At 40.7% G+C, this 27,928-nt stretch overlaps 1 protein-coding gene and 1 long non-coding RNA gene across 2 annotated transcripts; one reads left to right on the forward strand and one right to left on the reverse strand.

Moving 5' to 3' along the window:
• Positions 1 to 464: 464 nt before the first annotated feature.
• Positions 465 to 11,028, reverse strand: LOC148101634 (uncharacterized). Its single transcript, XM_087846588.1, has 4 exons — positions 10,761 to 11,028; positions 9,866 to 9,972; positions 2,913 to 4,517; positions 465 to 2,454 (listed from the first exon to the last, which is right to left on the reverse strand). The coding sequence occupies exons 2-4, from the start codon at positions 9,881 to 9,883 to the stop codon at positions 1,969 to 1,971; spliced, it is 2,109 nt and encodes a 702-aa protein (XP_087702714.1). The 5' UTR covers positions 9,884 to 9,972; positions 10,761 to 11,028; the 3' UTR covers positions 465 to 1,968.
• A 1,416-nt stretch (positions 11,029 to 12,444) lies between these two features.
• Positions 12,445 to 20,526, forward strand: LOC148101635 (uncharacterized). The gene is made up of 3 exons (XR_015719677.1): positions 12,445 to 12,723; positions 14,698 to 14,801; positions 20,057 to 20,526. It is a non-coding gene; the product is annotated as an uncharacterized LOC148101635 (long non-coding RNA).
• Positions 20,527 to 27,928: the final 7,402 nt, after the last annotated feature.

Below are 27,928 nucleotides of genomic sequence, written 5' to 3' on the forward strand. Positions count from 1 at the left end.
CATTCTTAACTTAATTTTTTTATATTTTATTTTATTCCTTCCTGGTTAAATTTACCCTTTTTTATTTTCATATTTATTTATTTCCTATCTTATTCATAGCCTTTTCTTTTTTCTTTAGGTCACGAGCAGTTGTCCAAGCATTTCACTACATATCATACTGTGTATGACTGTGTATGTGACAAATAAAAATTTGAATTTGAATTTGAAAAAAATTTCAACGCTGTTAATTCAATCTTGCAGGCCTGCTTACAAAAAATGAGAAAAAAAGAGAGCTTTTTATTAGCTCATCAAAACACGACACATAATCACCTGACAGGTTTTCTCTAAGTACACTGTTACAATTTTAAAGGGCCCAATTCTAGACATGTCCATGTTTAATAAAACTCCCTCTATTAAAATTGTCACGTCCGGTGTGGCAGACGTGTGGAGTTGTAGAAAGGACCCAAAAGGCGGCAGCTCTGGCGCAGGTGAGTATTTATTTACAGGAGTGGGTACAAACAGCAATGGTGGGTGAACATGAAACTGGAAAACCTAAACTGGGTAAAACTAACAAAACAAACCAGAAACGAAGACGCAGGGAGGTCCGGGGAAATACATACGGAGAGGCGCAGAGAGACCGAGGGGAAACAACACAGACGAACCAGCAACGAAGATGAGGTAACACACACTATAAATACACACGGCAGGAATCAGGGGATGGGAAACAGAAGGGGAACACACTGACATAAGACACAGACTTTCACAATAAAACAGGAACTTACACATGCAAGGACACAGACTAAGAAATGCGGACTTAACACAGGAATACATGGGCAGAACCGAATAAACACTAAACAGAGGAAGAATAGAACCAAAATCACAATAATAGAAAACAAATCGCTGGGTCAAAAGGACCCAGGATCATGACAGTACCCCCCCCCCCCATCAAGGGCTGGCCCCAGACAGCCCAACACTAGATAACCAAAACCGTCCAAAAACAGAAAAACCAGACCAGGGCGGGCGGAGGGGGCCCAGGAAGGAGGGCTCGAAGCAAAGCAAAACAGGAGCAGTAGAAGACCAAAAACAAAACGCGCACGAAAAAACACTGCGCACAAAGAACAGTTCAGTAGTAGTTCAGTAGTAAGTCAGGGGGCCGACCCGGAGGTTGCCGGCACAAAAGTCCACAAGTCAAACGGTCGGGGGGGCGACCAGGTGGGTAGCACAGGTGAGAGAGCTGGTCCGGAGGCCGGCCGTGCGGACGGCAACGGCGGCGATGTGAAAGCAGTTCAGGGGGCCGACCGTGCGGACGGCAACGGCGGCGATGTGGAGGCAGTTCAGGGGGACGACCGTGCGGACGGCAACGGCGGCGATGTGGAGGCAGTTCAGGGGGACGACCGTGCGGACGGCAACGGCGGCGATGTGGAGGCAGTTCAGGGGGCCGACCGTGTGGAAGCCAGCGGTGGCGACTCAGGCGAAGGGGGTCTGGGGGCCGCCCATGACGGCCATGGCGCCCGACCCATAGCCTGGAACGTGGCCGGTTGACTGCAGACCCAGACCTAGAGGCTGGACCAGGTGACGCAAAGGCAGAAGCAAAGGTGGCTGTAGGCGACCTAGAATATTCAGACGGTAATTGGCATTTTGAGGCGCCATAAGACTAAAAGCGGCATTGGCTCTCGTGAGCTTAACCCTCAAATCAACATTATTGAGCAATAATCTATCACAGAAAAAATTGTTGTAAAGTGTAAAGTGTCTTTTGGGGGATCTTGAGAGTTTGTGACTCGGACTTTGATTCCCAGTCTCGTACTTTGCAAAATATATACGCAAATAAATTTAAATAAAGTTAAGCCGCACACACAGGCGCCACCTTGGAGAAATGACTACTATATCATTGTAAAATTCTCTAAAGGAAAAAAAAAATTAATGTTCTTATCAATATCTTTCGAACTTTCTAAATCCCAGAAAATCGAGAAATCAGATCCAAGCATGACATCAGCTGACAATCTTTACAGGAGACTCCAGCTGAACTCTGTGGAGCCTGATCTCAAGGTTTTTAAGTCTGACCCTGAAACCAGAAGAGGATCTTTCTGTCTCATCAGATTCATTATGATCCAATGATTTCGGTTCTGCATGATGACGCTGATGTTTGCACAGAGCAGATAATGAAGTGAATGTTTTTGCACATTGGTAACAGTGAAACTGTTTATTTACAGCGTGGGATCGTTTATGCACTTCAAGATGATCCGCAGTGATTAAGGATGACCCACAGACTTGCTTTTTAACGTCACTGTGACAGAGTTCATGTTGTCTTAATTCACTTGGTGTGGGGAAGCCTCTCCCACATTCTTTGCAGTAGTTCATTTTGTCTCCAGTGTGTCTGTGTTGATGTCGTTTTAGGCTCTCTTGCTGATTGAACGTCTTCTCACCACCACAGTGACGACAGGGTTGAGAACTGGATCCATCTGTGTCGCTCTGCTTCTAAACAAAGACATAAAAGACAGTGAAGGTCAGGCAATTCCTTCAACATTTTTATCTTGAACACCGCCTGAAATAAAGAGCATCTGTGCCTGCATCCAATTACATTTTACTATTTACATTATAACGCTCAACTTACTGGCTTACAATGACTCTTAATTTGTAGGTAATCTACTTATTGGGAAGATTGGTGGTTAAACTCCTGGATGCTCTACTCAGCATGCCACAAGATACTAACCCCAAGCTGCTCTCCGATGCATCTATTGGAGTGTGAATGTTGAAATGAGAGAAGCTTTTAAAACTTTACATTTTTCCAACATCAGGAAAGTTTCAGGAGATTTGTGTCAGATTTGACTGAATATTCTGTATGTGAAGTTTTCATGTCTCATTTAGTTTTGAAATTAAACTTCATTCACATAATACTTCAAAATGACTGCAACTGTAAAAAGAAAAATACATACCTCACAGTAACTGCACTTGTAGAGTTTCTCTCTAGTGTGAATCTTTTGGTGTGATTTGAGGTAACGTGGAGATTTAAAAGTCTTCTCACACAGGTCACATTTATAAGGTCTCTTCCCAGTGTGGGTAAGCATGCGGCGTTCCAAGTTTTTGTATGTCACAAAAATTTTGCCACACTGATCACAGCAGCAAACATCCTTTTTTGTGTGAATGCGTAGGTGAATGTCTCGGCTGACTAGCCAGCGGAAAGTTTTTCCACAAATGTGACAGCTGTACGCCTTAAATCCGGAGTGGGTAACTTGATGACGCTCTAAGTAGCAACTTTGAGTAAAAGCTTTATCACACTGATCACAGCTGTACGCTTTAACTGCACTGTGGATGAGTTGGTGTTTTTTTAAGCTTCCAGCCTGGGTGAAAGACTTTCCACACAAGTCACAGCTGTACGCTTTAACTCCACTGTGGATGAGTTGGTGTGTTTTTAAGCTTTGAGAAAACGTAAAAGACTTTCCACACAACTCACAGCTGTACGCTTTAACTCCACTGTGGATGAGTTGGTGTCTTTTGAAATTTTGATAAATACTAAAAGACTTTCCACACAACTCACAGCTGTATGCTTTAACTCCACTGTGTATGAGTTGGTGTCTTTTTAAGCTTTCAGAATGGTGAAAAGCCTGTCCGCAGAAGTCACAGCTGTACGCTTTAATTCCACTGTGGATCAGTTGGTGTTTTTTTAAGCTTCCAACCTGGGTAAAAGACTTTCCACATTCATCACAACTATGCGGCTTAACTCCACTGTGAACAAGTTGGTGTGATTTTAAGCTTCTAGCCTGGGTAAAAGACTTTCCACACAACTCACAGCTGTATGCTTTAACTCCACTGTGGATGAGTTGGTGTGTTTTAAAGCTTCCAGCATGGGTAAAAGACTTTCCACACAACTCACAGCTGTACGCTTTAACTCTGCTGTGGGTGAGTTGGTGTGATTTTAAGCTTCCAGCCTGGTTAAAAGACTTTCCACACAACTCACAGCTGTACCCTTTAACTCCGCTGTGGATGAGTTGATGTTGTTTTAAGTATGCACTCTGCGTAAAAGACTTTCCACACAACTCACAGCTGTATGCTTTAACTCCACTGTGGATGAGTTGGTGTGTTTTTAAGTATGCACTCTGCGCAAAAGACTTTCCACACAACTTACAGCTGTATGCTTTAACTCCACTGTGTATGAGTTGGTGTCTTTTTAAGCTGTCAGGACGGTGAAAAGACTGTCCACAGAAGTCACAGCTGTACGCTTTAACTCCACTGTGGATGAGCTGGTGAGTTTTTAAGTTTTGAGAAAGGGCAAACGACTTTCCACACTCATCACAACTATACGGCTTAACTTCACTGTGAAGAAGTTGGTGTGCTTTTAAGCTTCCAGCCCGGGTAAAAGACTTTCCACATTCATTGCAATTATATGGCTTAACTCCACTGTGGACAAGTTGGTGTGCTTTAAAGTTTCCAAGATGGGTAAAATTCTTCCCACACTCATCACAGCTGTATTTTTTCTCTCCCTTTCTTCTGTGTGGTTTGTCGGCCTCCTGAGAGCGCTGACGTCTCGCTCCATGTTGGTCCTGCAGTGACAGAGATACAAACAGAGGCAGTGAGTGAAATGCAGTCGTGGAACAAACTCAACCTTCAAACTTCCTCCACTAACACTAGTTTTAAACCAAAGGTTGAAGTAGTTCCTTTTCAGTCAATATACTCGGTACAACACACGTGGTATGGGATATCATGTCCTCACGTGTCCTGGCTGAGGAAACCTTTATTCACACCTTTAAGGCAGATGATCTGTGATGACGTGTGCACAGCCCCACATGCAAACATATCCCCCTGCCATCACAGTCACCCCTCAGTTATTATACTCATTTGGGATCTTACAAAACTTCAAACGACTCGTCGACTATTAAATTAGTCGTTGACAATGATGTAATTGAACACGATGTAATCGTGACTAGTCGACTAATCGTGGCAGCCCTACTTGTGACATGTGCAATGACAATAACGTTGAATTCTTTTCTATTCTATTCTAACCACAATAAAGAGCAGTGCTACAGGTAAGCTAACTGAGAGTGACTGGGGTTCAAGCGTCAGGAACAGCGCTCATCACAGCTCTGGTGACTTGCGTCTTGCTCTTGCCATTGTAGTAGAGTTGTCTTGGCATTCCGGCAAACCGCAAAGGATTCTGGGAACGCGTGGCAAGCGGTACTAGCGCACGCAGGCTTTCACATGAAAACAGTCACACAGCGATAAAAAGAAACAAAAATGGCAAGAAGCTGTTGTATTAGAATAGAATAGAAGAATAGCCTTTATTGTCATTGTACACAGTACAACGAAATTGGAGTGCCACTCCCTTGGTGCAAAATGCAATAATAAATATAAATGTAAAATATAAAAAGTACAATAAAACAACCGAAGTACTCAGACAATAATAAGTACGATATATACAGGATAGCAGCATAATATAATGATAGTATGAATAGCAGCATAATATAGTGACAATGGCAAGTATAGTTAAGCAGGTTCAATTGTTTTGTGCTTATTTACTACGGTGATAGCTCTGGGAAAGAAGCTATCCCTGAATCTGTTTGTCCTGGTTTTATGTGACCTGTACCGTCGGCCTGACGGTAATAGTTCAAACAGTTGATTACTGGGGTGAGAGTAGTCCTTAATGATATTGCCAGCTCTGCTGAGGTACCGAGAGTTTGCAATGGCCTCCAGACTGGGCAGAGAGCAGCCAATGATCTTCTGGGCTGTGTTGATGACCCTCTGCAGTACTTTCCTGTTTGCAACTGAGCACCCTGCAGACCATGTTGTTATGCCGTACGTTAGGATGCTCTCTATGGTGGCTCTATAGAATGTCACCAGCAGCCTCTCCTCCAGGTTGTTCCTCCTGAGCACTCTCAAAAAATGGAGACACTGCTGAGCCTTTTTTACCACCGCCGTGGTATTTACAGTCCAGGAGAGATCATCAGAGATCTGCACGCCCAGAAACCTCATGGAGTGTACCCTCTCCACAGTTCCCGTGAATGTAGAGTGGGGCTGGGTCTGCTCTGCCCTTCCTGAAGTCCAAAATAAGTTCTTTAGTTTTCGTGGTGTTCAGTTGGAGGTTGTTAACTGAACACCACTCAGTCAATCTGTTAACCTCATCTCTGTAGTCCGACTCATCCCCCTTGAGATGAGTCCAACCACTGTGGTGTCATCCGCGAACTTTATGATGGTGTTTGAGAGATGGGTAGGGGAGCAGTCGGATGTGTAGAGCGTAAACAAGAGGGGACTCAGAACACATCATTGTGGAGACCCGGTACTGAGTGTGATGGTGCTGGACAGGTGGGGGCCGAGTCTAACAGACTGTGGTCTATTTGTCAGGAAGTCCTTGATCCAGAGGCAGATGGGGATAGAGAGTCCCAGGTGAGACAGTTTCTGGACCAGGATCTCCGGGATGATGTGATTGAATGCTGAGCTGAAGTCCAGGAAGAGCATTCTCACATAGCTTCCTCAGTGCTCCAGGTGACTCAGCGCAGTGTGGAGCGCTATGGTGATGGCGTCCTCTGTGGATCGATTTGTCCTGTAGGCAAATTGATGGGGGTCCAGAGTGGAAGGCAGACCGGCCCTGATGTGCTGACAGACCAGTCTCTCAAAGCACTTCATCACTACAGGCGTAAGTACAACAGGCCTGTAGTCATTTGGGCTGTCTACAGCCGTCTTCTTAGCGATGGGGATGATGATTGAGGTTTTGAGGCAGGGTGGGATGGTGTTTAATGACAAGGAAAGGTTGAAGATTTTAGTGAAGACTCCGGTCAGTTAATCAGCACATGCTCTGAGAACCTTTCCATGTATTCCATCAGGACATGCCGCCTTCCTGGGATTCACTGACCTTAGAACACACCTCACTTGATGCTCTCCAAATGTTAGTGTGCCGGTGCTGGAGGCGGGTGGCAGTGGTGTAACAGCTGAGGGCCTGGTTGTCTCAAAACGGGCGAAGAAACGCCCGCTTTGATTAACTATTAACTGCAATAGCCGGTCGCATGACAGCCACGGGAAGCCGACGGGTAAAGAGATCGGATTTTTATCGGATTACGTCGTGGAAGAGAAATTGTTCAAGCCATGTTTCCAAAGTAACAAAGAGCCGACGGATGGCCTGGATTGCCGCCATTCGAAGACCAAATATAACGTCCCAGAACATCCAGCTCACATATTAGTCTGCTCCAAGCATTTCCACAAAGGTCAGTCTTCTGTTTTAGTTATTACGTAATTTATCATAACATAATTGTTGATGTAGGTTACAAATAAGTCTTATATTGATTTGAATTGAATTGGTTGCGCTATGCTGCTTTGTTCACTGTGGCTTTGCGGGCTAATGTTTGTTGTGTTTTGTAGGAAAACCAGCCTACAAAATGCTGGAATGCGATCCAGACTGGCGCCCTCTATCAACCTGGTCATACAGAGTGTAAAGCTGCTACCACAGCGGGATTTGATTGGTTAAGAGAGAGAGCGAGATCAAAACAGCCACAAAAAGTCCCGCATATATGTGCCCAAGTGTTGTATTGAAGCAATCAAGTGATGAATAACTGTTTTCCAGTATGTTGTTTTGCAATGTTTTTTGGGAGTTTTTTGCATTGTTGATTTGCTTCTTTACCGAAGCAGCTAATAAAGCAAATGGAATACAATTTTGCCTCTTTCTTGTAAGGTTCTATAATAGAATGAAACAATAATGCCAGTTATAAATAAACACAATTGAATGAATTACGAAACACTCATTTTATTTCTATTAGATCTGAAAATGTTGTGTAATACTACAACCTGAAACAACAAACAGATTGTGTTGGCCTGTACAGGAGATAAAGGAAAAAAAATGTAACAACAGCTGTGAAATGGAATAGTCCAAATCACCAAAGTAAACTGGACCTGTGCTTGTTGCAGGGATCTGAAGTTAATAAACATCTTGTGAGTGTATGAACTCACACTTAGGACCATATAATAATAAATACGTGCATGATGAAAGATGGGCAGCACGTCTTTACTCCACTCTGGATGTTCATATGGGTCTCACCCTTTTACTCCTTTGATTTTTTCCTTGTACTTTTTTTTTTTGCCTTTTTTTAAAGTCTGTCTTTGTACGGACCTGCCGTGTTCTCCGTTGTTTTGTACATGACTGTTTTTGGGGCAAATAAAATGCAAGTAGGGATTCAAACCGCAGAATTAATGATTACCGGTGCTGTAAATACTAGCGCTTGATGCAGTGTTTTGATTTTGTTGCCACTCGTACCCAACATGCAATGCGCGAAAGTCATGTGGTCTGTCAATCTCAGTTTGCATACAGGACCAACCGATCTACAGAAGATGACCTCTCTCTACCACACTTCATGTTATGCTGTCACACCTGGAGAGGAAGAACACCCCTCTGCCAGAGTCCTTTTCATCGACTTCAGCTCAGCTTTTAACACGTCATTCTGCAGCAGTTGGTGGAAAAGCTGATGCTATTAGGTGTGGACCCTGCAACCTGCAATTGGGTTTTCAGCTTCCTGACAAAGTGACAACAGGCAGTCAAGGTGGGCAGCCACACATCAAAGACCATCTTGGTGAGCACAGGCTTTCCTCTGGGGGGTGTCCTGAGCCCGTTGCTGTTCAGTCTGCTCACACATTACTGTAAGCCAGACTCAGTGCTAATCATATTGTGAAGTTCAAAGACAACACAACTGTGGTTGGTCTCATTACTGAAAACAATGAGTCCACTTATAGAATGGATGTGGAGCAGCTTGAAGTGTGGCGTAGATCCCATGATCTCATAAACAATGGGGACAAAACATAAGACCTGTCCTTCTTTATTAATACCACATCAGTTATCAAAAAAGCACAAACGCATCTCCACTCCCCCAGAAGGCTCAGAAAAGCAGGACTGCATCACCTCCCCATCCATTCAACTATTAACACAGCTTTACTGTGATGCCTCCTGTCTACACACACATATAGCATACAATATACTCCCCAGATGCACACAATACTCTGTGAAAGGACTGTTGCTACCTGTATGAGCGTGACTATTTAGACTTGAGTTTTTGTTTTGTTTTTTTATTTAGATGTTTTGTTATATACCCTTTTAATTTATTACTGCCTTTTTACTCTTTTTTTTTTTTAAGCCATTTCCCTTTTTAATTTTATTGATTATTGTAGATTCTGGTGAGAAACTGTATTTCAGGTGATTGATTGATTGATATATATATAGATAGATATAGATATATAGATATATAGATATATATATATAGATAGATAGATATAGATATATAGATATAGATAGATAGATAGATTTATTTGTTGGTTTTTGTTTTTTGCCCTTTATCACAGTTCCTCTTCCCCACTGTTTTTCTTTCCCTCTTTCTTTCTCCCTTTTCTTTCCCCCAGTCATATCTGTCCCGTGTGTAGCAAGTGAAAATAAAATAAACAATAAAAGCAAAGGTGAATCAAATAGACTAATACAGCAAGGCCGGGATGGTCCATTTGGTAAAGTAAATCCGTTGGGCATCTTTCTTCAGACAATAATTCTGATGGCAAAAGAACCAAATGGGACAGGAAAAAAAGGAAAAAAAAAGAGAGAAACTGTATTTTGTTTCAGCCTGGGTATCACCATACAAAACGTCAATAAGCCTCTTCTTGAAACTTCTTCAATCTTGACAAACAAGCATCAGCTGATGAAGTGCACACAGTTTCAATAAAAACTGTCACTTACTGTTATTTATTCACCATTCAGTCACTTTAATTTTTAAAACTGTAATTTTAAAACTGTATATTCTGTGTATTTATTATTTCACTCCTATTGCATGTTCTTATTGTCCTTATCTTCAACGTATGCTGCTTGTTTGTTAATTGCCCCTTGAGGATAAATAAAGTTTTCTGATTCTGATAAAAGTGATATGTTCTTCACCTTTTGTGTTGATGACATTTATTTCCACTGTAGCAGCTGAGCTGAGTCCAAAGGGCTGAAAATGTTCACCTGGTGCTCTGTCAAACTCTTCTCCTCCTGCTGATCAGCTGGGACACAAAACAGTAACATCACAGTGAGACAAGAACGTGAGAGGGAAGTGTCCCAGGATTGAATTTAAAGCCATCATATTTACAGTTTTGATTTGGGAGATGGACGCCCTCTTTACTTTTAGGAATAGTAACTGTGAAACTATGGTACTCATGACCATTGATAGATAGCCACGACATTACAACGAGTATTCATCAAGATACTTTTAAGAATATTCTTAACATGCACTCGGATTTTTAAAAAAATTATATAAATTTTTTTTTTTCTCTCCATCAATAACAATTTACTGACTGCAACTTGAACGTTGACTCAAAATGACTTTAAATCATCCGGGAAAGATGCATTTGACAAATTATAGACAAAAAAAGCCTGATAAAGGACACAAGTCTGTAATGTGTCTGTGAAATGGATGAATGTTATTGACTGAGCAGATAATGAACAAGTGTGTTCTAGCAGCTGCAGTTTCAGCTGCGCATGCTAACACATACACCTTCCTGTTATCACTTCAGGATAGAATAGAAATGAGGCTGTAGAGGTTTGGTGCATGCAGAAAAAAAAGCTGCAGGGACAATGAAAAGACTTTTCTGCTCCAACTTTCTGCGAGCAAACGCTCAACTTCTCCCAGCATGCTGAGCTAATGGTGTTTTTCTCCAAACACTCTCTCACTCTTCTCTCAACGTGTTCACAATAAACTGTGAACAGACACCGAGGAGAGCAGCAGAAGACCTCATTCAGGAGCTAAACTCAACATGAACTGAACTCACAGTAAAGTTAGCTCGGTGCTTACCTTTAGATGAGCCCACAAACCGAGAGAAACTCCGTGATGAAGCTGGAACTCTTTCCAAACACAGGAAACAGATCAGGGAGCAGAGACCCACGTGGTTCACGCTGATCGCAGCTACGATCCGGGAGACAAGGGTGGGCAGATCGATGCAGATATCGATCCAAACGTTGGTAGAGGTATATGATCGATACTTTAGTTCGTTTCTCTCCTCTAAGTTCAACGCTTTACTCCCGTTTCACGTATAAGCAGCTCTCTCTGCCCCTCTCCTGCACACACACTTTGCCCCGCCCCCTTCTTCCTGCTCTGCTGTGGTTTGCAGCTGTGCGGTCACGTGTCTGAGCACACGTCTTTTGCGGACCTCCTATAGGGCTTTGGAGCGTGATGTCACGGGACGAGGGCCACGACCCCTCCCGCCATGACAGTAGGCCAGACATTAGGTTGTATCCCAATTCAAGGTCTGCAGCCTTAACGGTCCTCAAGGGCCGCGTACTCAAAGACCGCTGAGGCCAGAAGTGCGAGGCTTGTAGGCTTGTGAAATGGGACGGTCTAGCCTCCGTCGCGCTGCTCTGTAATTAGGCGCCATTCTTCTTATTTTACAGCGCTGTTGTTCAATCGGGGGACGCTCTCTGTTGAGGAGAAAAGCATGAATTTGTTTTAATAAGGGTTATCCATTGTTTAAATGACCCGGTAGTCAAAAAGGAGGCAGAGCTGTTGAGAAATGCTAAGAGCTAAATGGGCGCTAACCGTGTCTGTCACTACCCGATCCATACCGGAAACCCGATCGGTACCCCGCATGCGCGAAAGGTGTCTACTTCCGGTCGTAGCGTTTTACGATAGTTATGGGTCAGAGTATCTGTTAAGATGTTAAGAATAATGAGTAAATCTTAAAATGTTTGCAATAATGAAGCATTTCAGTACAATGTAGACAAAAACGAAAAATAAAAAGATAGTTACGGATCGGGACTCCCCGATCCTTACTGCGCATGTGCAAAGTCGGACCGTACAAATCGGGTCTACCCGATCCGTACCGCGCATGTGCAGATGTTTTCTTCTTCTTCTGTTCGTTTAATGGCAGTTTACTCCCCAGTGTACGAGGATACTGCCACCTACTGACCGAGCGAATGAACCCTATTATGAACTGAATTGGCGTCATTACAAACGTGTGTTAAATTTGATTTAGTGATAGTCGAGTGTGTTTATGCTTGTCTGTGTGGAGAGGATTGACTGGAATAGTGATGATGATCTCGGCTATCACTGTCAATTGTCAGTAAACACTTAATCTGGCTGCTGAATCTTCACGCGACACATTGCTAAGTCAATATTATTAAGTCTGTAATTAGGCGCTATTCTTCTTATTTTACGACGCTGTTGTTCAATCGGGGGACGCTCTCTGTTGAGGAGAAAAGCATGAATTTGTTTGTATACGGATTATCCATTGTTTAAATGTCCCGGTAGTCGAAAAGGAGGCAGAGCTGTTGAGAAATGCTAGGAGCTAACTGGGCGCTAACCGTATCATTCAAATATATTGAATGTCGCAATGCTGGCAAAGAGAGGAAGTGACGTAAGATTTGCGCATGCGGGGTACCGATCGGGTTTCCGGTACGGATCGGGTAGCGACAGCGTTTTCTCGGCTCAGCTGTGTCTCGCGAATGAATCACAGTGGAGCAGAAAAAGGGGAGGAGCTAAGTGTGTGTGCAGGAGAGGAGTCGAGCAGAGAGAGCTGCTTTTTCATGAAACGGGAGTAAAGTAGTGAACTTAGAGGAGAGACACAAACTAAAGTATCGATCATATACCTCTACCAACGTTTGGATCGATATCTGCATCGATCTGCCCACCCTTGTCTCCTGGATCGTAGCTGCGATCAGCGTGAACCACGTGGGTCTCTGCTCCCTGATCTGTTTCCTGTGTTTGGAAAGAGTTCCAGCTTCATCACGGAGTTTCTCTCGGTTTGTGGGCTCATCTAAAGGTAAGCACCGAGCTAACTTTACTGTGAGTTCAGTTCATGTTGAGTTTAGCTCCTGAATGAGGTCTTCTGCTGCTCTCCTCGGTGTCTGTTCACAGTTTATTGTGAACACGTTGAGAGAAGAGTGAGAGAGTGTTTGGAGAAAAACACCAACTAATCATTAGCTCAGCATGCTGGGAGAAGTTGGAGCAGAAAAGTCTTTTCATTGTCCCTGCAGCTGTTTTTCTGCCTGCACCAAACCTCTACAGCCTCATTTCTATTTGAAGTGATAACAGGAAGGTGTATGTGTTAGCACGCCCAGCTGAAACTGCAGCTGCTAGAACACACTTGTTCATTATCTGCTCAGTCAATAACATTCATCCATTTCACAGACACATTACAGACATGTGTCCTTTATCAGGCTTTTTTTGTCTATAATTTGTCAAATGCATCTTTCCCGGATGATTTAAAGTCATTTTGAGTCAACGTTGTAAATATTTTTTAAACACATAGACAAATTCTCATCTGTAGATGCACAAAAATAAAATGTTCACATATTTTGGTTTACAAAGTGTCAATATAAAATTGTACTTGCATATTATAGAATACTGCATGATGACCCTTTTATGACTTAGACTGTTGTTGGAATCAAGACTTGCTTTATAAATTCTTTCTCACAGTGATAATAGCTGAGCAAGCTGTTATCATTTCACTCCTGCCAGGAAGAGGAGAGCTGGATACTTTTATCTGCAAGAAGAGGGGCCACGTCCTTCAGAATCACACACACACACACACACACACACACACACACCTGAACCACTCTTATCTTCACTCCCTACATACTAACATTCCTCTGTTTATGAATAGACGTATTCACTGTTGTATTACTTTTGTATATAAATAAAGGCAGGTGCAGGAACAGAGCGCACATCACAGGGCCCCCACTCTGGTGTGAGCGTTCTGTGATCATGCCCTTGCAAGTAAAAGCTGCAGCGTCTGTGTGTTTCTACCTTTAGATTCTTAGCTGAAGAAGTGTCTTTAGAATAAATCTCTTGACACAAAGTTACAAATACGCATTTGATTAACAAGTACAAAATATTTATGACTGCTGAGTCTGTGTTTCAACAGGCCCCGCTAGTTTAGAGACTTATTCATCATGAAGAGCGAAATCAAGACAGAACATCTTCAACCGGTCTTTAACTCGCTAACGAGGAAAGGCTTTGGTCAGAACCAGGCAGTGGAGCTCACGCTCATCACCTGTCTCTAGCCCAAATCCTTCAAAGAGCAGCTGTCCTCGTAGCCTTTTTATTGACAAACTGTTACAGTTCACACAATACGACACAACACAAGCACCTCCCACCGTAAACCCCCCCCCCCCCCCCCCCCCCCCCCCCCGGTTACAAAGACAAGTGTGTGTGTGTGTGTGTGTGTGACCTCACCAAAAGGATCATAAAAGCAGGAAGCAACATCAAACAGAATCTTCACAAGGGATGTGCTTGTGATAAAACACTGCAGCCTCTTCCCAGAACCTCGAGAGGCTGGGGAGGGGGACAAAGGAATGTCTTGATCCTATAGTTTGAACTAAGACTTTACAAATGTAAGAACCACAATGACAACATTCAACAATTTGACTTAACAATGACCACAATTTGAGCCCAGATATTTCAAGTGATGACAGGAAAGTGTGTGTGTGTTCTCGATTTTACTACCTGGTGGGATCCACGTTAAAGTTGTCCATAAAATGTAAATGATTAATTTTACAAAAATAAAAGAAATATATCACTGACATACAAACGAGGACACAGGCTCAGCTTTCTGTTGTGCTTCTAAATACTGTAGGAACCGCAAGTAAGCCTGCAGTGTGAGAGCAAAGTGCTCTAATGGGATAGTGTGATGCTATGAGATCTTTAAGCTATGATGGGGCCTGATCAGTCAAGACTCCTTCCTCTGTTCTTGTTTCACTGTGATGTTACAAAGATCTGTTTTGTGTCCCAGCAGATCAGCAGGAGGAGGAGAGTCTGACGGAGCACCAGACGAACATTTTCAACCATTCGGACTCAGCTCAGCTGCTACAGTGGACAGAAATGTCATCAACACAAAAGGTGAAGAACCTATCACTTTTATTGAAACTGTGTGCACTTCATCAGCTGATGCTTGTTTGTCAAGATTGAAAAGGATTCAAGAAGAAGTTTGTCATTTCGTATGGTATTACCCAGGCTGAAATGAAAGTGTTTCTCACCAGCATCTACAGTGCAATAATCAATACAACTAAAAAGAAAAATGGTTTAACAAACAGTAAAAAGGCAGTAATAAATCACAACAATAAAAAGGAGTAAATAACATAAAATCTTAATTCATAAACAAACTCAAGTCCAAATAGTCACACTCATACAGGTAGCATCAGCCCTTTCACAGAAGGGGATAATTAAATTAAGTAGTGTGTGTATCTGGGTAGTATATGTTACAGGCATTCGATGGGGTCTGTTTTTAAACTGTTTTTTTAACAGAAAAGCAGAGACAGGAGACATCAGTTGCGTTCGGTCTGCAGGCTCTTCCTCGTCTCGTTTATTAACAGAATTTAACAACGTCCTTTTCTTTCCATTTAGACACACATTTCTCTTTTAACAACACAAACACATTCAATTAGGTTCATAGCTCAAACCCCTTTTGGTTACCTTGCACTCTCGCAAGAATAAACTTACAAAATAATCATTGTATGAGTGTCCTTTACAGTAAATCTGTAACCAATTCTACTGCATTTTAGCATCAAAAATATTTCTGTGCAGCACCATTAACACTGCAATTAACCTGCTTATGCCGCCGTTATACTTTCTTTATACTTTAACAGATTCAACAATATATTACATTTTTAACCAATAAACAAAAATATTCTTCCATTGCTCACAAACAGTTTACAATCATCCACAAACAGTATACATCAGACTATTTACATTTCACACATAAGAACTGGGTAGGTCCTAATCAACTGTAACTTCCAATAATGTCAGGATACAAGAAGTGTCTAAGAGCTGCATTTGTCACAAAATAAAACAGGTAATAAGACCAGCTACCTATTTAGACTACGAGTGAAATGGTGGCTTCCATTACAAATGGCGGTAAAGTTAGCTTTCTCTCAATCGGTGAAAACACACTCTCACACAACATTCGCGGTCTTTAAACTAAGACAGAAAAAGGTTTCTTGCCTTTATATGTACATTACAGCAAGCAAACTTGAACTACTGACCTGTTTTTTTTAACAGAAAAGCAGAGACAGGAGACATCAGTTGCATTCGGTCTGCAGGCTCTTCCTCGTCTGAGGCAGAGAAGCGTTGCAACGGCCTATCGCACTCAACACTATCTCCCCCTTGTGGCAATGCCTCGCAATTACATTGTCCATAACTCTAAATGAAAAGTGCAATACCACCATAAAATCAGGTCTTTTACATCAAAACAATTCACAAAAAAATTACAATTGTGACCATACACTTGTGGGCATCACACACTCCCCAACAAAAAAGAAAATGGCTTCTGACATTTAACCTCTTACCCTTTAAAACTCATTATACTCATTACTCAAACAACTCAAATCGCATCCCCTTCCCACATACCCACATTTCTTGTGCACTAACATGTATAGATTGGGCAGTTATAATACACAGGGAAGGTCCCTGGGTGTGCACAGTGAGATGTTGGAATGCGATATGGCACTAGGGGGAAGTAAGGTAACAGGGGATATGGTGGCATGGTGTAGTGTGTTGTGTTTGGTGACTCGTTCACTTCAGCACAACTGACTGATGGATGCACCCGGAGAGAGGGCTGGCCAAGGGTGTCATATGTGAAATGTGTAACAGGCCGTCGTTCTCTAGTAGACCTTCTTAGAACTGATTCATTAGTCGGCGGGGTCCCGTTAGGTGTATACTGTGCCCTTTCTGAAAGCGGCAGTCCAACTTCTCCTTCGTCGACTGTGAAAGGCACTTCAGTGACTCCTGATTCCCGTACCCTCTCATGTTCCTCCTCTCCCATGTCGTTGTCAAGTTCAGTGCTTTGGTGTCCACCATCTTGTTCCGTTCCTGTTTCCCTCAATTTATCTGTTGCTTCTGGTTCCCCCAATACTGTTGCTTCTGTTGGCTGAGGTGCTCCACAGTTGACCACTCTGCTGAACTCAGCTTTTCCCCTTGAGGGTCCAACGGTATGGTTACAGGTATGTAGAGCATCCTCTTTGTTTCCACTCCTCAAATCATTCCTCAACTCATAATACATTGAACTCTCATCCTCATCGGAGCTTGTGTCAGAGTGGGGTTGAAACTCTGTCTCTCTTTGAGCTGGTTTTGGTTTCTTTTTCTTGACGGCGGATGGCCTGTCCCCCTTATTTACAGCAGGCAAGTCCACAGGAAGCTCACTGACAAGATGCAATAGATTGCGATGCAGAACGCGCACTCTTTTCCCATTTGCCTCTGTGTCAATATAAAATTGTACTTAGTAGTCAGTATAATCTTTTAGTGATATAAGTTTGCATATTATAGAATACTGCATGATGACCTTTTTATGACTTAGACTGTTGTTGGAATCAAGACTTGCTTTATAAATTCTTTCTCACAGCGATAATAGCTGAGCAAGCTGTTATTATTTCACTCCTGCCAGGAAGAGGAGAGCTGGATACTTTTATCTTCAAGAAGAGGGGCCACGTCCTTCAGAATAACACACACACATACACACACCTGAACCACTCTTATCTTTACTCCCTACATACTAACATTCCTCTGTTAATGAATAGACGTATTCACTGTTGTATTACTTTTGTATATAAATAAAGGCAAGTGCAGGAACAGAGCGCACATCACAGAATGCTCACGCCAGAGTGGGGGCCCTGTGTGTGTGATCGAGCCCTCATCAGAAGCCTGTGAAAACCTTTTACACTTTTTTATTGAGAAGATCTCCTCCACAAGGGCTCAAATCTCTCCTTGTGCTCATGACCTCTCAGTCTCTGTTTCCTGCTCTGCTGTCTTTGACAGGTTTGAGCCTGTGACTCTGTCCTTTTTAAAGGAGACTGTTGGTCATCTTAAGCCTGCAGGGTCTCCAAATGATGCTGTCCCTCCTCGACTTTTAAAAGAGGTGTTACCTACAGTTGGTCCTTTGGTTCTTGAGCTGGTAAACCATAGTCTGATGTCAGGTGTTGTCCCTAAAGATTTTTAACATGCGGTAGTCAAACCCCTGATTAAAAAACCTGCTCTTGATCCTACGGTTCTTGCAAATTACAGGCCTATCTCCAAACTACCTTTTCTTTCCAAAATTCTTGAAAAGGTAGTTTACAGCCAAATAATGGCCTTCCTGGAAAAGCAAAATGTGTTAGAGGTTTTCCAATCTGGTTTTAAACCCTTTCATAGTACTGAATCAGCCCTTTTAAAAGTTTTTAATGACATATTTTTAGCTACTGATGCTGGGGACTGTTGTTCTTGTGCTTTTAGATTTGACAACTGCGTTTGATACCGTGGATTATACCATTTTATTCTCTCGTTTAGAGCACTGGGTGGGCATTAGGGGCACAGCACTGGTATGGTTCAGGTCCTACTTGGTGGGGCAAACTTTTTGTGTCAGCCTCGGTGACTATGTGTCGTCCTCCGCTCCCCTCTTGTGTGGTGTCCCACAGGGCTCAGTTCTAGGCCCCCTCCTCTTCTCTTTATATCTGCTTCCTCTTGCTTCTGTACTGAGAAAGCACGGCATTCCTTTCCACTTTTATGCTGATGACTGTCAGATCTATGTCCCTCTAAAGAAAAAAGGCAGATACCTTACACAGCCATTACTTCAGTGTCTCGATGACATTAAGGTTTGGATGTCTGTTAACTTTTTAAAATTCAGTGATAAAAAGACAGAGATGATGGTTTTTGGTAGCCCCACTGAGACCCCCAATGTGTATGTAGATTCCCTGGCCCAGTATGTTAAGCCAACTATCACAAACCTGGGGGTCAAAGTGGACTGTGAACTGAAGCTTGACAGTCAAATTAAGGCAGTGGTAAAATCTAGCTTCTTTCACCTCGGGCAGCTGGCAAAAATATAGCCAATTCTTTCACGGCAGCACTTTGAGACAGTGATCCACGTCTTTGTTAGCACTCGGCTGGATTACTGTAATGCACTTTATATTGGGGTCAGCGCATCATATATCAGTCATCTACAGAGGGTGCAAAATGCCGCAGCTCGTCTTTTAACTGGCACTCGAAAGTTTGAGCACATTTCCCCTGTTTTAGCTTCACTTCACTGGCTGCCCATTTCTTTTAGGATTAATTTTAAAATTCTTTTATTTACTTTTAAAGCTCTCCATGGCCTAGCTCCATCTTATCTCTCTGAGCTGCTACAGCCTTATACACCCACCCGCTCTCTCAGGTCAGCTGATCAGCTGCTCCTGAATGTACCCAGGACTGGGCGTAAACTTAGAGGAGATCGTGCTTTTGCTGTAGCACCTCCAAAACTGTGGAACGAGCTTTAGAGATTAGACAGGCCAGTTCTTCATCTGTTTTTAAGTCACTCTTGAAAACCCACCTCTTTACCCTGGCCTTTGACACCACGTGAGATGGTGGTTTTTATTTTTATTTTAGTTGTTTTTAGGTGATTCAATGCTGTTTTATCTTGTTTTTGTTTTAATATAGGGCTGTTTTAATTTTATGTTTTATGTGTTTTATTTATTTTTGCTGTTTTGTGTTATTCTATTGTTTTAACTTATTTTCTGTGCAGCACTTTGTTCCTGTGCTGGGTATTTAAAGTGCTTTATAAATAAAATTGGATTGGATTGGATTGGATGGGGCCAGGTAAGCGGCCAGAAACAGCTCCATAAGGAGTGGGTTAGCTAAGCCAGTTTTGTCGGTGCTGTCCAACTTCATGTACTGTTCATAGCTGGGTGCAGTGATGCAGGTAGACAGAGGTTTGCCACATGATGCACTTAGCTCTCAGACAAAGTTTGGGAACATAGGAAGGCAGTTTTTCGATATTGTGGGGTCCAATTGGAGGAAAAAGCCTGTGAACCGCGACAGCTTCTGAGCTGGCAGAGGAGAGGGCTAGTCCACCTGCAGCTTCTTAGCTGCACAGTGAATCAGGGGCTGACTGCCGAAGCAGTGGCGACACATTGGGGCTGTGCACACGTCATCACAGATCATCTGCCTTAAAGGTGTGAATAAAGGTTTCCTCAGCCAGGACACGTGAGGGCATGATATTCCATACCACGTGTGTTGTACCGAGTATATTGACTGAAAAGGAACTACTTCAGCCTTTGGTTTAAAACTACTATTAATAGAGGAAATTTGAAGGTTGAGTTTGTTCCACAACTGCATTTCACTCACTGCCTCTGTTTGTTTCTCTTTCACTGCAGGACCAACATGGAGCAAGAAGTCAGCGCTCTAAGGAGGCCAACAAACCTCAAAGAAGAAAGGAAGAGAAAAAATACAGCTGTGATGAGTGTGGAAAGGATTTTACCCAGTCTGGAAATTTAAAAAAAACACCAACTCATCCACAGTGGAGTTAAAGCGTACAGCTGTGACTTGTGTGGAAAGTCTTTTACCCTGGCTGGACACTTAAAAAAACACCAACTCGTCCACAGTGGAGTTAAAGCGCACAGCTGTGACTTGTGTGGAAAGTCTTTTAACCACCATGCAGACTTAAAAACACACCAACTCGTCCACAGTGGAGTTAAAGCGCACAGCTGTGACTTGTGTGGAAAGTCTTTTACCCTGGCTGGAAACTTAAAAACTCACCAACTCTTCCATAGTGGAGTTAAAGCGCACAGCTGTGACTTGTGTGGAAAGTCTTTTACCCTGGCTGGAAATTTAAAAACGCACCAACTCGTCCACAGTGGAGTTAAAGCGTACAGCTGTGACTTGTGTGGAAAGTCTTTTACCCAGGCTGGAAATTTAAAAACGCACCAACTCGTCCACAGTGGAGTTAAAGCGCACAGCTGTGACTTGTGTGGAAAGTCTTTTACCCTGGCTGGAAACTTAAAAACTCACCAACTCTTCCATAGTGGAGTTAAAGCGCACAGCTGTGACTTGTGTGGAAAGTCTTTTACCCTGGCTGGAAATTTAAAAACGCACCAACTCGTCCACAGTGGAGTTAAAGCGTACAGCTGTGACTTGTGTGGAAAGTCTTTTACCCTGGCTGGAAATTTAAAAACACACCAACTCGTCCACGGTGGAGTTAAAGCGTACAGCTGTCACATTTGTGGAAAAACTTTCCGCTGGCTAGCCAGCCGAGACATTCACCTACGCATTCACACCAAAAATGATGTTTACTGCTGTGATCAGTGTGGCAAAGCTTTTGTTACATACAAAAATTTACAGCAGCACATGTTTACCCACACTGAGGAGAGACCTTATAAATGTGACCTGTGTGAGAAGACTTTTAAATTTCCACGTTACCTCAAATCACACCAAAAGATTCACAGCAGAAAGAAACTCTAAAAGTGCAGTTACTGTGAGGTATGTATTTTTCTTTTAACAGTTTTACAATTTTATATGAATGAAGTTTAATTTCAAAGCTTAAATGTTTTAAAAGCTCCTCCCCTTTCTATCTATCTAACATTCACACTCCAATGGATGCATCTGAGAGCAGCTTGGAGTCAGTATCTTGTGGGATGCAGAGTAGAGCATCCAGGGGTTTAATCACCAGTCTTCCCATTAAGTAGATTACCTACAAATGAAGACTTAATGTTGCCCAGTAAGCTGAGTGTTATAATGTAAACAGTAAGATATAATTGGACACTGGCACGGATACTCTTTATTTCAGGCGGCGTTAAAAAGAAAAATGTTGAAAGAATTCCCTGACTTACTCTGTCTTTGTGTCTTTGTTTAGAAGCACAGCGACACAGATGGATCCAGTTCTCAACCCTGTCGTCACTGTGGTGGTGGGAAAGAGTTTCTCTGTGACTTTTGTGAAAAAACTTTCAGTCATCAAGAGAACCTAAAACAACATCAACTCAAACACACTGGAGACAAAATGAACTACTGCAAAGAATGTGGGAGAGGCTTCCCTAAACCAAGTGAATTGAAACAAAATTAAGTCATGGGGTCAAAAACCATCTCTCATTCACCACTGCAGATCATCTTAAAGTGCATGAAAGAGTCCACACAGGAGAGAAACCATACAAATGCAGACACTGTGAGAAAAGTGTCTCACTGTTAGGGAGTCGTTCAGCCGGCTTCCATACATGGTCAGGTTGTTTTTCATACCTTTTTACCCTTAACAAATTAAACCATTTACAGACTATTTTCCACCGACCCAGGTAACTTTTGTCATATTTATTTTCTTTTTGATCATCTGAAACATTCAAATGTTGAGTCCTTCAGGTGTAACCTTGACTGTTTTCCCAGTTGCAGCTTAAGCTAGGCTTAATCCTTCCTTTTTATACTACTGCTTTGCCACAACCAGCTGTGACAATGTTCATGGCTGGTTTGGTTAAAGTGTCAGTTTAATAAATAGGAGAGGGCTCTCAATCCCAGCAGTGCATAAAAATTTGAGTTCTCTGTCATTGCTCACTTTCTGTAAGAATGTCATGGACCTGGGTCTTTTGACCCAGCGTTTTGTGTTTTCTATTATTGTGATGTATTTTGGTTCTGGTTTTGTCTTTGGGTTTTGGTTCTGTTCTTCCCCAGTTTAGTATTTAGGCTTTTCTGCCTGTGTATTCCTGTGTCAAGTCCGGGTTTCATAGTCTGTGTCTTTGCATGTGTGAGTTCCTGATTTATTTTGTAGGTCTGTGTCTCTCGTCAGTGTTTCTAGTTTCACTCCTCTTGTCCCGTTATGTCCAATTACTCCCAGCTGTGCCTCCGTCTGTTTCAGGTCTGTTTTTGTTTAGCTTTTCCCAGTTTAGGTTACTCCCTGCTTTGTTTTTTGCCACCCTCGCCTTTGTTTGTTATCTCACTGTCAATAAAGCTTCCTCACCTCAGTTGTGCTGCATCCTGGATCCTTTAATAACTTACACCTGGCTCGCGTCGCGTCATGACAAAGAAAGCATGTTAACTCGGCTCTCGTCACGTCGTGACAAAGAAAGCATGTTATCCTCAAGCAGAGCTGCAGACGATCAAGAATCCATAACTACTGGATGGTGGACATTTCTCTAAGCAGACAGTCAGTTCTTGGGATGCCAGCTGGATGTAGTTTCACAACCTTTAACTTAATCTCTGTGTGTTTTTGACATCTTATGCTCTGGTTTAACTTTTAAACAACCTGATTAATGAAAGCACATCAAATAACTCCTGTTTGTCATCAGCGGTGGCTTTAGAATCATCCTCACCTGCTTATGGTTGCAGTTGTTTATCGGTGTGCTACTAGTCATGAATTGATTGGTAATTTGATTGGTAATTTATTTCAACATGTGAACAATATACAAGTACATTTAGAAAAGAAAATAAGAAAGAAAAAAAATACTGTACAAATTACATACAAAACAAAACAAAAAACATTAATTTACATGTTGAAAGGGAGTGGGAAGAAGTAAACACTTATTTAATCCCACCCCTTTGCCATAAATTATCAGTTAATATTTAGTCAGCTTCCTTACTGATATAATTTGTAATAAAAACAGTGAACAGATTTCTGATATACTATATACTATAATATCACATCATGAGTTGTTTTGGGTTTTTTTGTTTTTTTTAAATAGAGACATTCACTTAATTTCAATATTTTCCTTTTCTTTATAGTTCGAGAAGATCATATTTTTATAACTCCTTTTGAACAGTTTTATGTTTGGACATTGCTTTAATTCCATATTCAGACTGTTCCATAGTTTCACTCCATGAACAGAAACACAAAAGCTTTTTCTTGTGGTACGTACCTTCATTGTTTTGAAGTTACAAAAACCCCTTAAATTATAACTTCCTTCTTTCAAAAAAAAAAACATACTTTGAATATTACCTGGCAGTTCTTTATTTTTTGCTTTGAATAGAATTTGTGCTGTTTGGAATTTCACTAGATCGTCAATTTTCAATATTTCAGACTGCAAAAATAGTGAGTTTGTATGTTCCCTATAAACCTGCATTGTGGATGATTTGAATTGCTTTTTTTTGAAGAGTAAAAAGTGAATTTAATGTGGTTTTATAGTTATTGCCCCAGACCTCTGCACAATAGCTTAAGTATGGTGAAACCAGTGAACAGTATAGAATATGAAGTGATGTTCTGTCGAATACCTGTTTTGCCTTGTTTAGTGTTGCAATGCTACGTGATACTTTGGAATGAATATATCTTACGTGAGCTCTCCAGTTAAGTTTTTCATCTATTATTACCCCCAGAAATTTATTTTCACTGACTCTTTCAATATCAACACCATTTATTTGAATCTTTGCATTTGTATTTAAACTACTATTTCCAAATAACATAAGTTTAGATTTATTCAAATTTAATAATAATTTATTTTTATCAAGCCAGAACTTCACTTTACTTATTTCATTAGTCATATCCTCCAATAAATTCTGCAGATCATCACCAGAGCAAAAAATGTTTGTATCGTCAGCAAAGAGAACCATTTTTAATACTTTGGACACTTTACAGATGTCGTTAACGTAGAAGTTGAAGAATTTTGGACCCAAAACTGACCCTTGGGGTACACCACAAGCAATGTCCATACATAAGGAACAACCACCATTTATTTCCACAAACTGCATTCTGTCACTTAAATAACTCCGGACCCAATCTAAAACTACCCCTCTGACACCATAACGTTCCAGTTTTCTTATTAATATATCATGATCTATAGTGTCAAATGCCTTTGTCAAGTCTATGAATAACCCAGCCACATATTGCTTTTTGTCTATGGAATTTGTGATGTATTCTATTGAATCTAATAGTGCCAATGATGTTGATCTGCTTGATCTGAATCCGTACTGATTGAGTAGTTTATGTTTATCTGTAAAATTTTCCAGTCGGTTTTTAAACAGTTTTTCAAGAACTTTTGAGAATTGAGGTAGTAAAGAGACAGGTCTGTAGTTTGTGAAATGGTGTTTGTTTCCAGATTTGTATAGAGGTATAACTTTTGCTATTTTCATTCTGTCTGGAAATCGACCAGTTTGAAATGATAAATTACAGTTGTATGTAAATGGTTTTATGATAGCCTCAATGACTCTTTTAACCACTATCATATCAATATCATTACAATCCAAAGATTTCTGATTTTTACATTTTTTGACAATTTCAAAAACTTCACTTTCATCAACGGCTGTGAGAAACATAGAATATGGATTTCTGTCTATCAGTGTATCTGGTTTTTCCTGTGCTTTCCCAGGATGAGTGATTGTTCTTGCTAAATTTGGTCCAGCAGTTACAAAGAATTCATTGAGACTATTTGCCACAACATCCATATTGTATTCTTCATGGTCATTACAAATGAAATACTTGGGATAGTTCTTTTGTCCAGTCCCACGTTTTATAACACTGTTCAGGATTTCCCATAATCTTTTATTATTATTTCTATTTATATCTAATTGCTTCATATAGTATTCCTTTTTACTAAATCTAAGTATATTAGTTAACCTATTTTTATATCTTTTGTATCTGATTTCAGCATCTTTAGTTCTCGTTCTTAAGAACTCTCTATATAGAGCATTTTTCTTTATACATGCATTTTGCAGACCTTTTGTTATCCATGGACAGTCCATATATTTATGTTTCCTACTATATTGCTTTATTGGACAGTTGGTATTGTACAGTAATGTAAATATTCTAAGGAATTCATTATATGCACTATTAACATCCTGTTCCTGATATACTTCACCCCAGTTCTCTTTCAATAAATCTTTTTAAATGCATTCATTCTTTCTTCTGTTCTTACTCGTCTGTACTCTTTTTTACTGTCCATTTTATTGATCTTGTAATTCCTATCATAGATTGTAAAAATTGGAAGATGGTCACTTATATCGTTAATCAGGAGTCCACTTACAGTCTTATTTTCAATGTCATTTGTAAAAATGTTGTCTATGAGAGTTGCACAATGTGATGTAATCCTGGTAGGTCTAGTAATTTTAGGGAATAGATTCATACAGTGCATTGTGTTTATAAATTCCTCAGTGGTTATATGTTTATTTGGGTTTAGCAAATCAATATTGAAGTCTCCACAAATGAAAACTTTTTTGTGAGCTAATTCAATAAATGTTTCTTCTATCCAGTTTTTAAATGTCTCAATACTACTGCCTGGAGCTCTGTATATACAGCTAATGATTACATTTTTACTTTTTTCTTTACAAATTTCAACTGTAATACATTCTAGTACATTATCAATCACCATCGTCATCTTTTCCACCACATTAAATTTCAAGGATTTGTCCACATACAAGGCCACTCCTCCTCCTCCTTTGTTTCGCCTAGTTATAAATGTGAATTCATAACCCTCCAGTTCAAAGTCTGTTCCTTTTTCCATATTGATCCAAGTTTCTGATAAGGCAATGACACTAAGTGGATGTGAAAACTGGTTAAGATATTCTTTGATATGATTAAAATTAGCATAGAGACTTCTACAGTTAAAGTGGATAATTGATCATTTATTCTCAGTTTTAATCCTCTGATTGTAGTCTTTATTTGTATAGTAGCAGCAATTGTTATTGTTAGATGAGAAGAAGTTGTTGTCTGGATCTATTTCATATTCCAAGTCCTGTGTATTGTGATCCATATAGTTAAATGTTTTCAGTTCCAATTGATCATATTCTGCAACTGTCTGACTGATGCAGCTGTTTCTTCCAGTACCATTTAACCTTGTTAACACTATTAGTGATAGTTATGGCAGATATCTTATTGTTCAATGTGAGATAGCCTCACTCAAATTGAACTTGGTTAATATATATGGATGCAATAATGACAATCCATCATTTTTTAGAAATCTTTTTTTGTCCCTTGCACCACTTTCAGGATATCTTATTATTGGGGGAGATTTTAACTGCACGCTTTATCCAAGTGTTGATAAATCAAGTGGGGTCGATTCAGCTCATAAGCAGTCTAGAAAGGAAATACTACAATTTATGACTGAACTCAATTTAGTTGATGTTTGGAGAAATATGCACCCAGATAAGATTACTTTTTCCTGCTACTCTAGCACTTATGGCACTTTTTCCAGAATTGACTATTTCTTACTTTCTGCATCTTTGGTACCCATGGTAACTAAATCCTGGTATGATAGTATTGTCATATCAGATCATTCCACCGTTTTGTTTCAACTAAATTTACCTAACTTACCATTATTTACCACTAGATGGCGACTGCAATCTTTCTGGTTAAAGGATCCAGAATTTTTAGAATACATTGGAAAGCAAATAGATTATTATTTTGCTTATAACACTACTCAAACTACGGCGACTATAAAATGGGAGGCCTTTAAAGCTTTCCTGAGAGGGCAAATGATCAATTTTACAAGCTTTAAACATAAAACATCTAGGATGGAACTGGTTCATTTGGAGAAAAAGATAAAAGATATGGAGGAAGAAATATTTATATCCAAATATAATGTTCTAATTCTAAAGTTAAATAAACTCCGAGCTAAATTTAATATTTTGTCATTAAATAAAGCTACTAAAAGTTTACTAAGACTGAAACAGTCATATTATGAACAGGGTGAAAAAGCAAGTAAAATACTGGCTTGGCGTATTAAACAGACTCAGGCTGAAAGAACAATAAACTCTATAACTACAGATGAAGGACAGATCACAGCTGATCCTAAACATATTAATGACTCTTTTTGTACCTTTTATAAACAGCTATACAAAACTGAGCATTTAAAGTCATTTTCATCAAAACAAAATTTTTTTTTGGATCAACTGCATTTTCCTAGACTACCAGAAAAATGATATGGATAAACTAGAGCTTAATATAACAGTAGAAGAAATTACTAATGCTATAAGGAACATGAAAGGGGGCAAAACCCCTGGACCTGACGCAATACCAATAGAAATATTTAAAATATTTAAAGATAAATTAATCCAGCCTTTATTGGATATGTATCAGGAATCATTTGAATCTGGGTCTCTCTCTCTCTCTTCCCCCCCCCCCCCCCCCCCCCCTTCACTTAATGTTGCAACAATTACTTTGTTACTGAAACCTAATAAGCCAGCAACACATTCTAGTTCTTATAGACCAATCTCACTGTTGAATTATCTTACAAGATACTTTGCAAACTATTAGCTATGAGATTAGAGACACTCTTGCCTAAAATGATTCATTCAGACCAGAATGGCTTTATCCAGGGGAGGCAGGGGTTTCACAATATATGGAG

This window comes from Neolamprologus brichardi, chromosome 9 (genome assembly GCF_056152115.1).
Source record: "Neolamprologus brichardi isolate AB-2024 chromosome 9, ASM5615211v1, whole genome shotgun sequence".
NCBI classification, from domain to species: Eukaryota; Metazoa; Chordata; class Actinopteri; order Cichliformes; family Cichlidae; genus Neolamprologus; species Neolamprologus brichardi.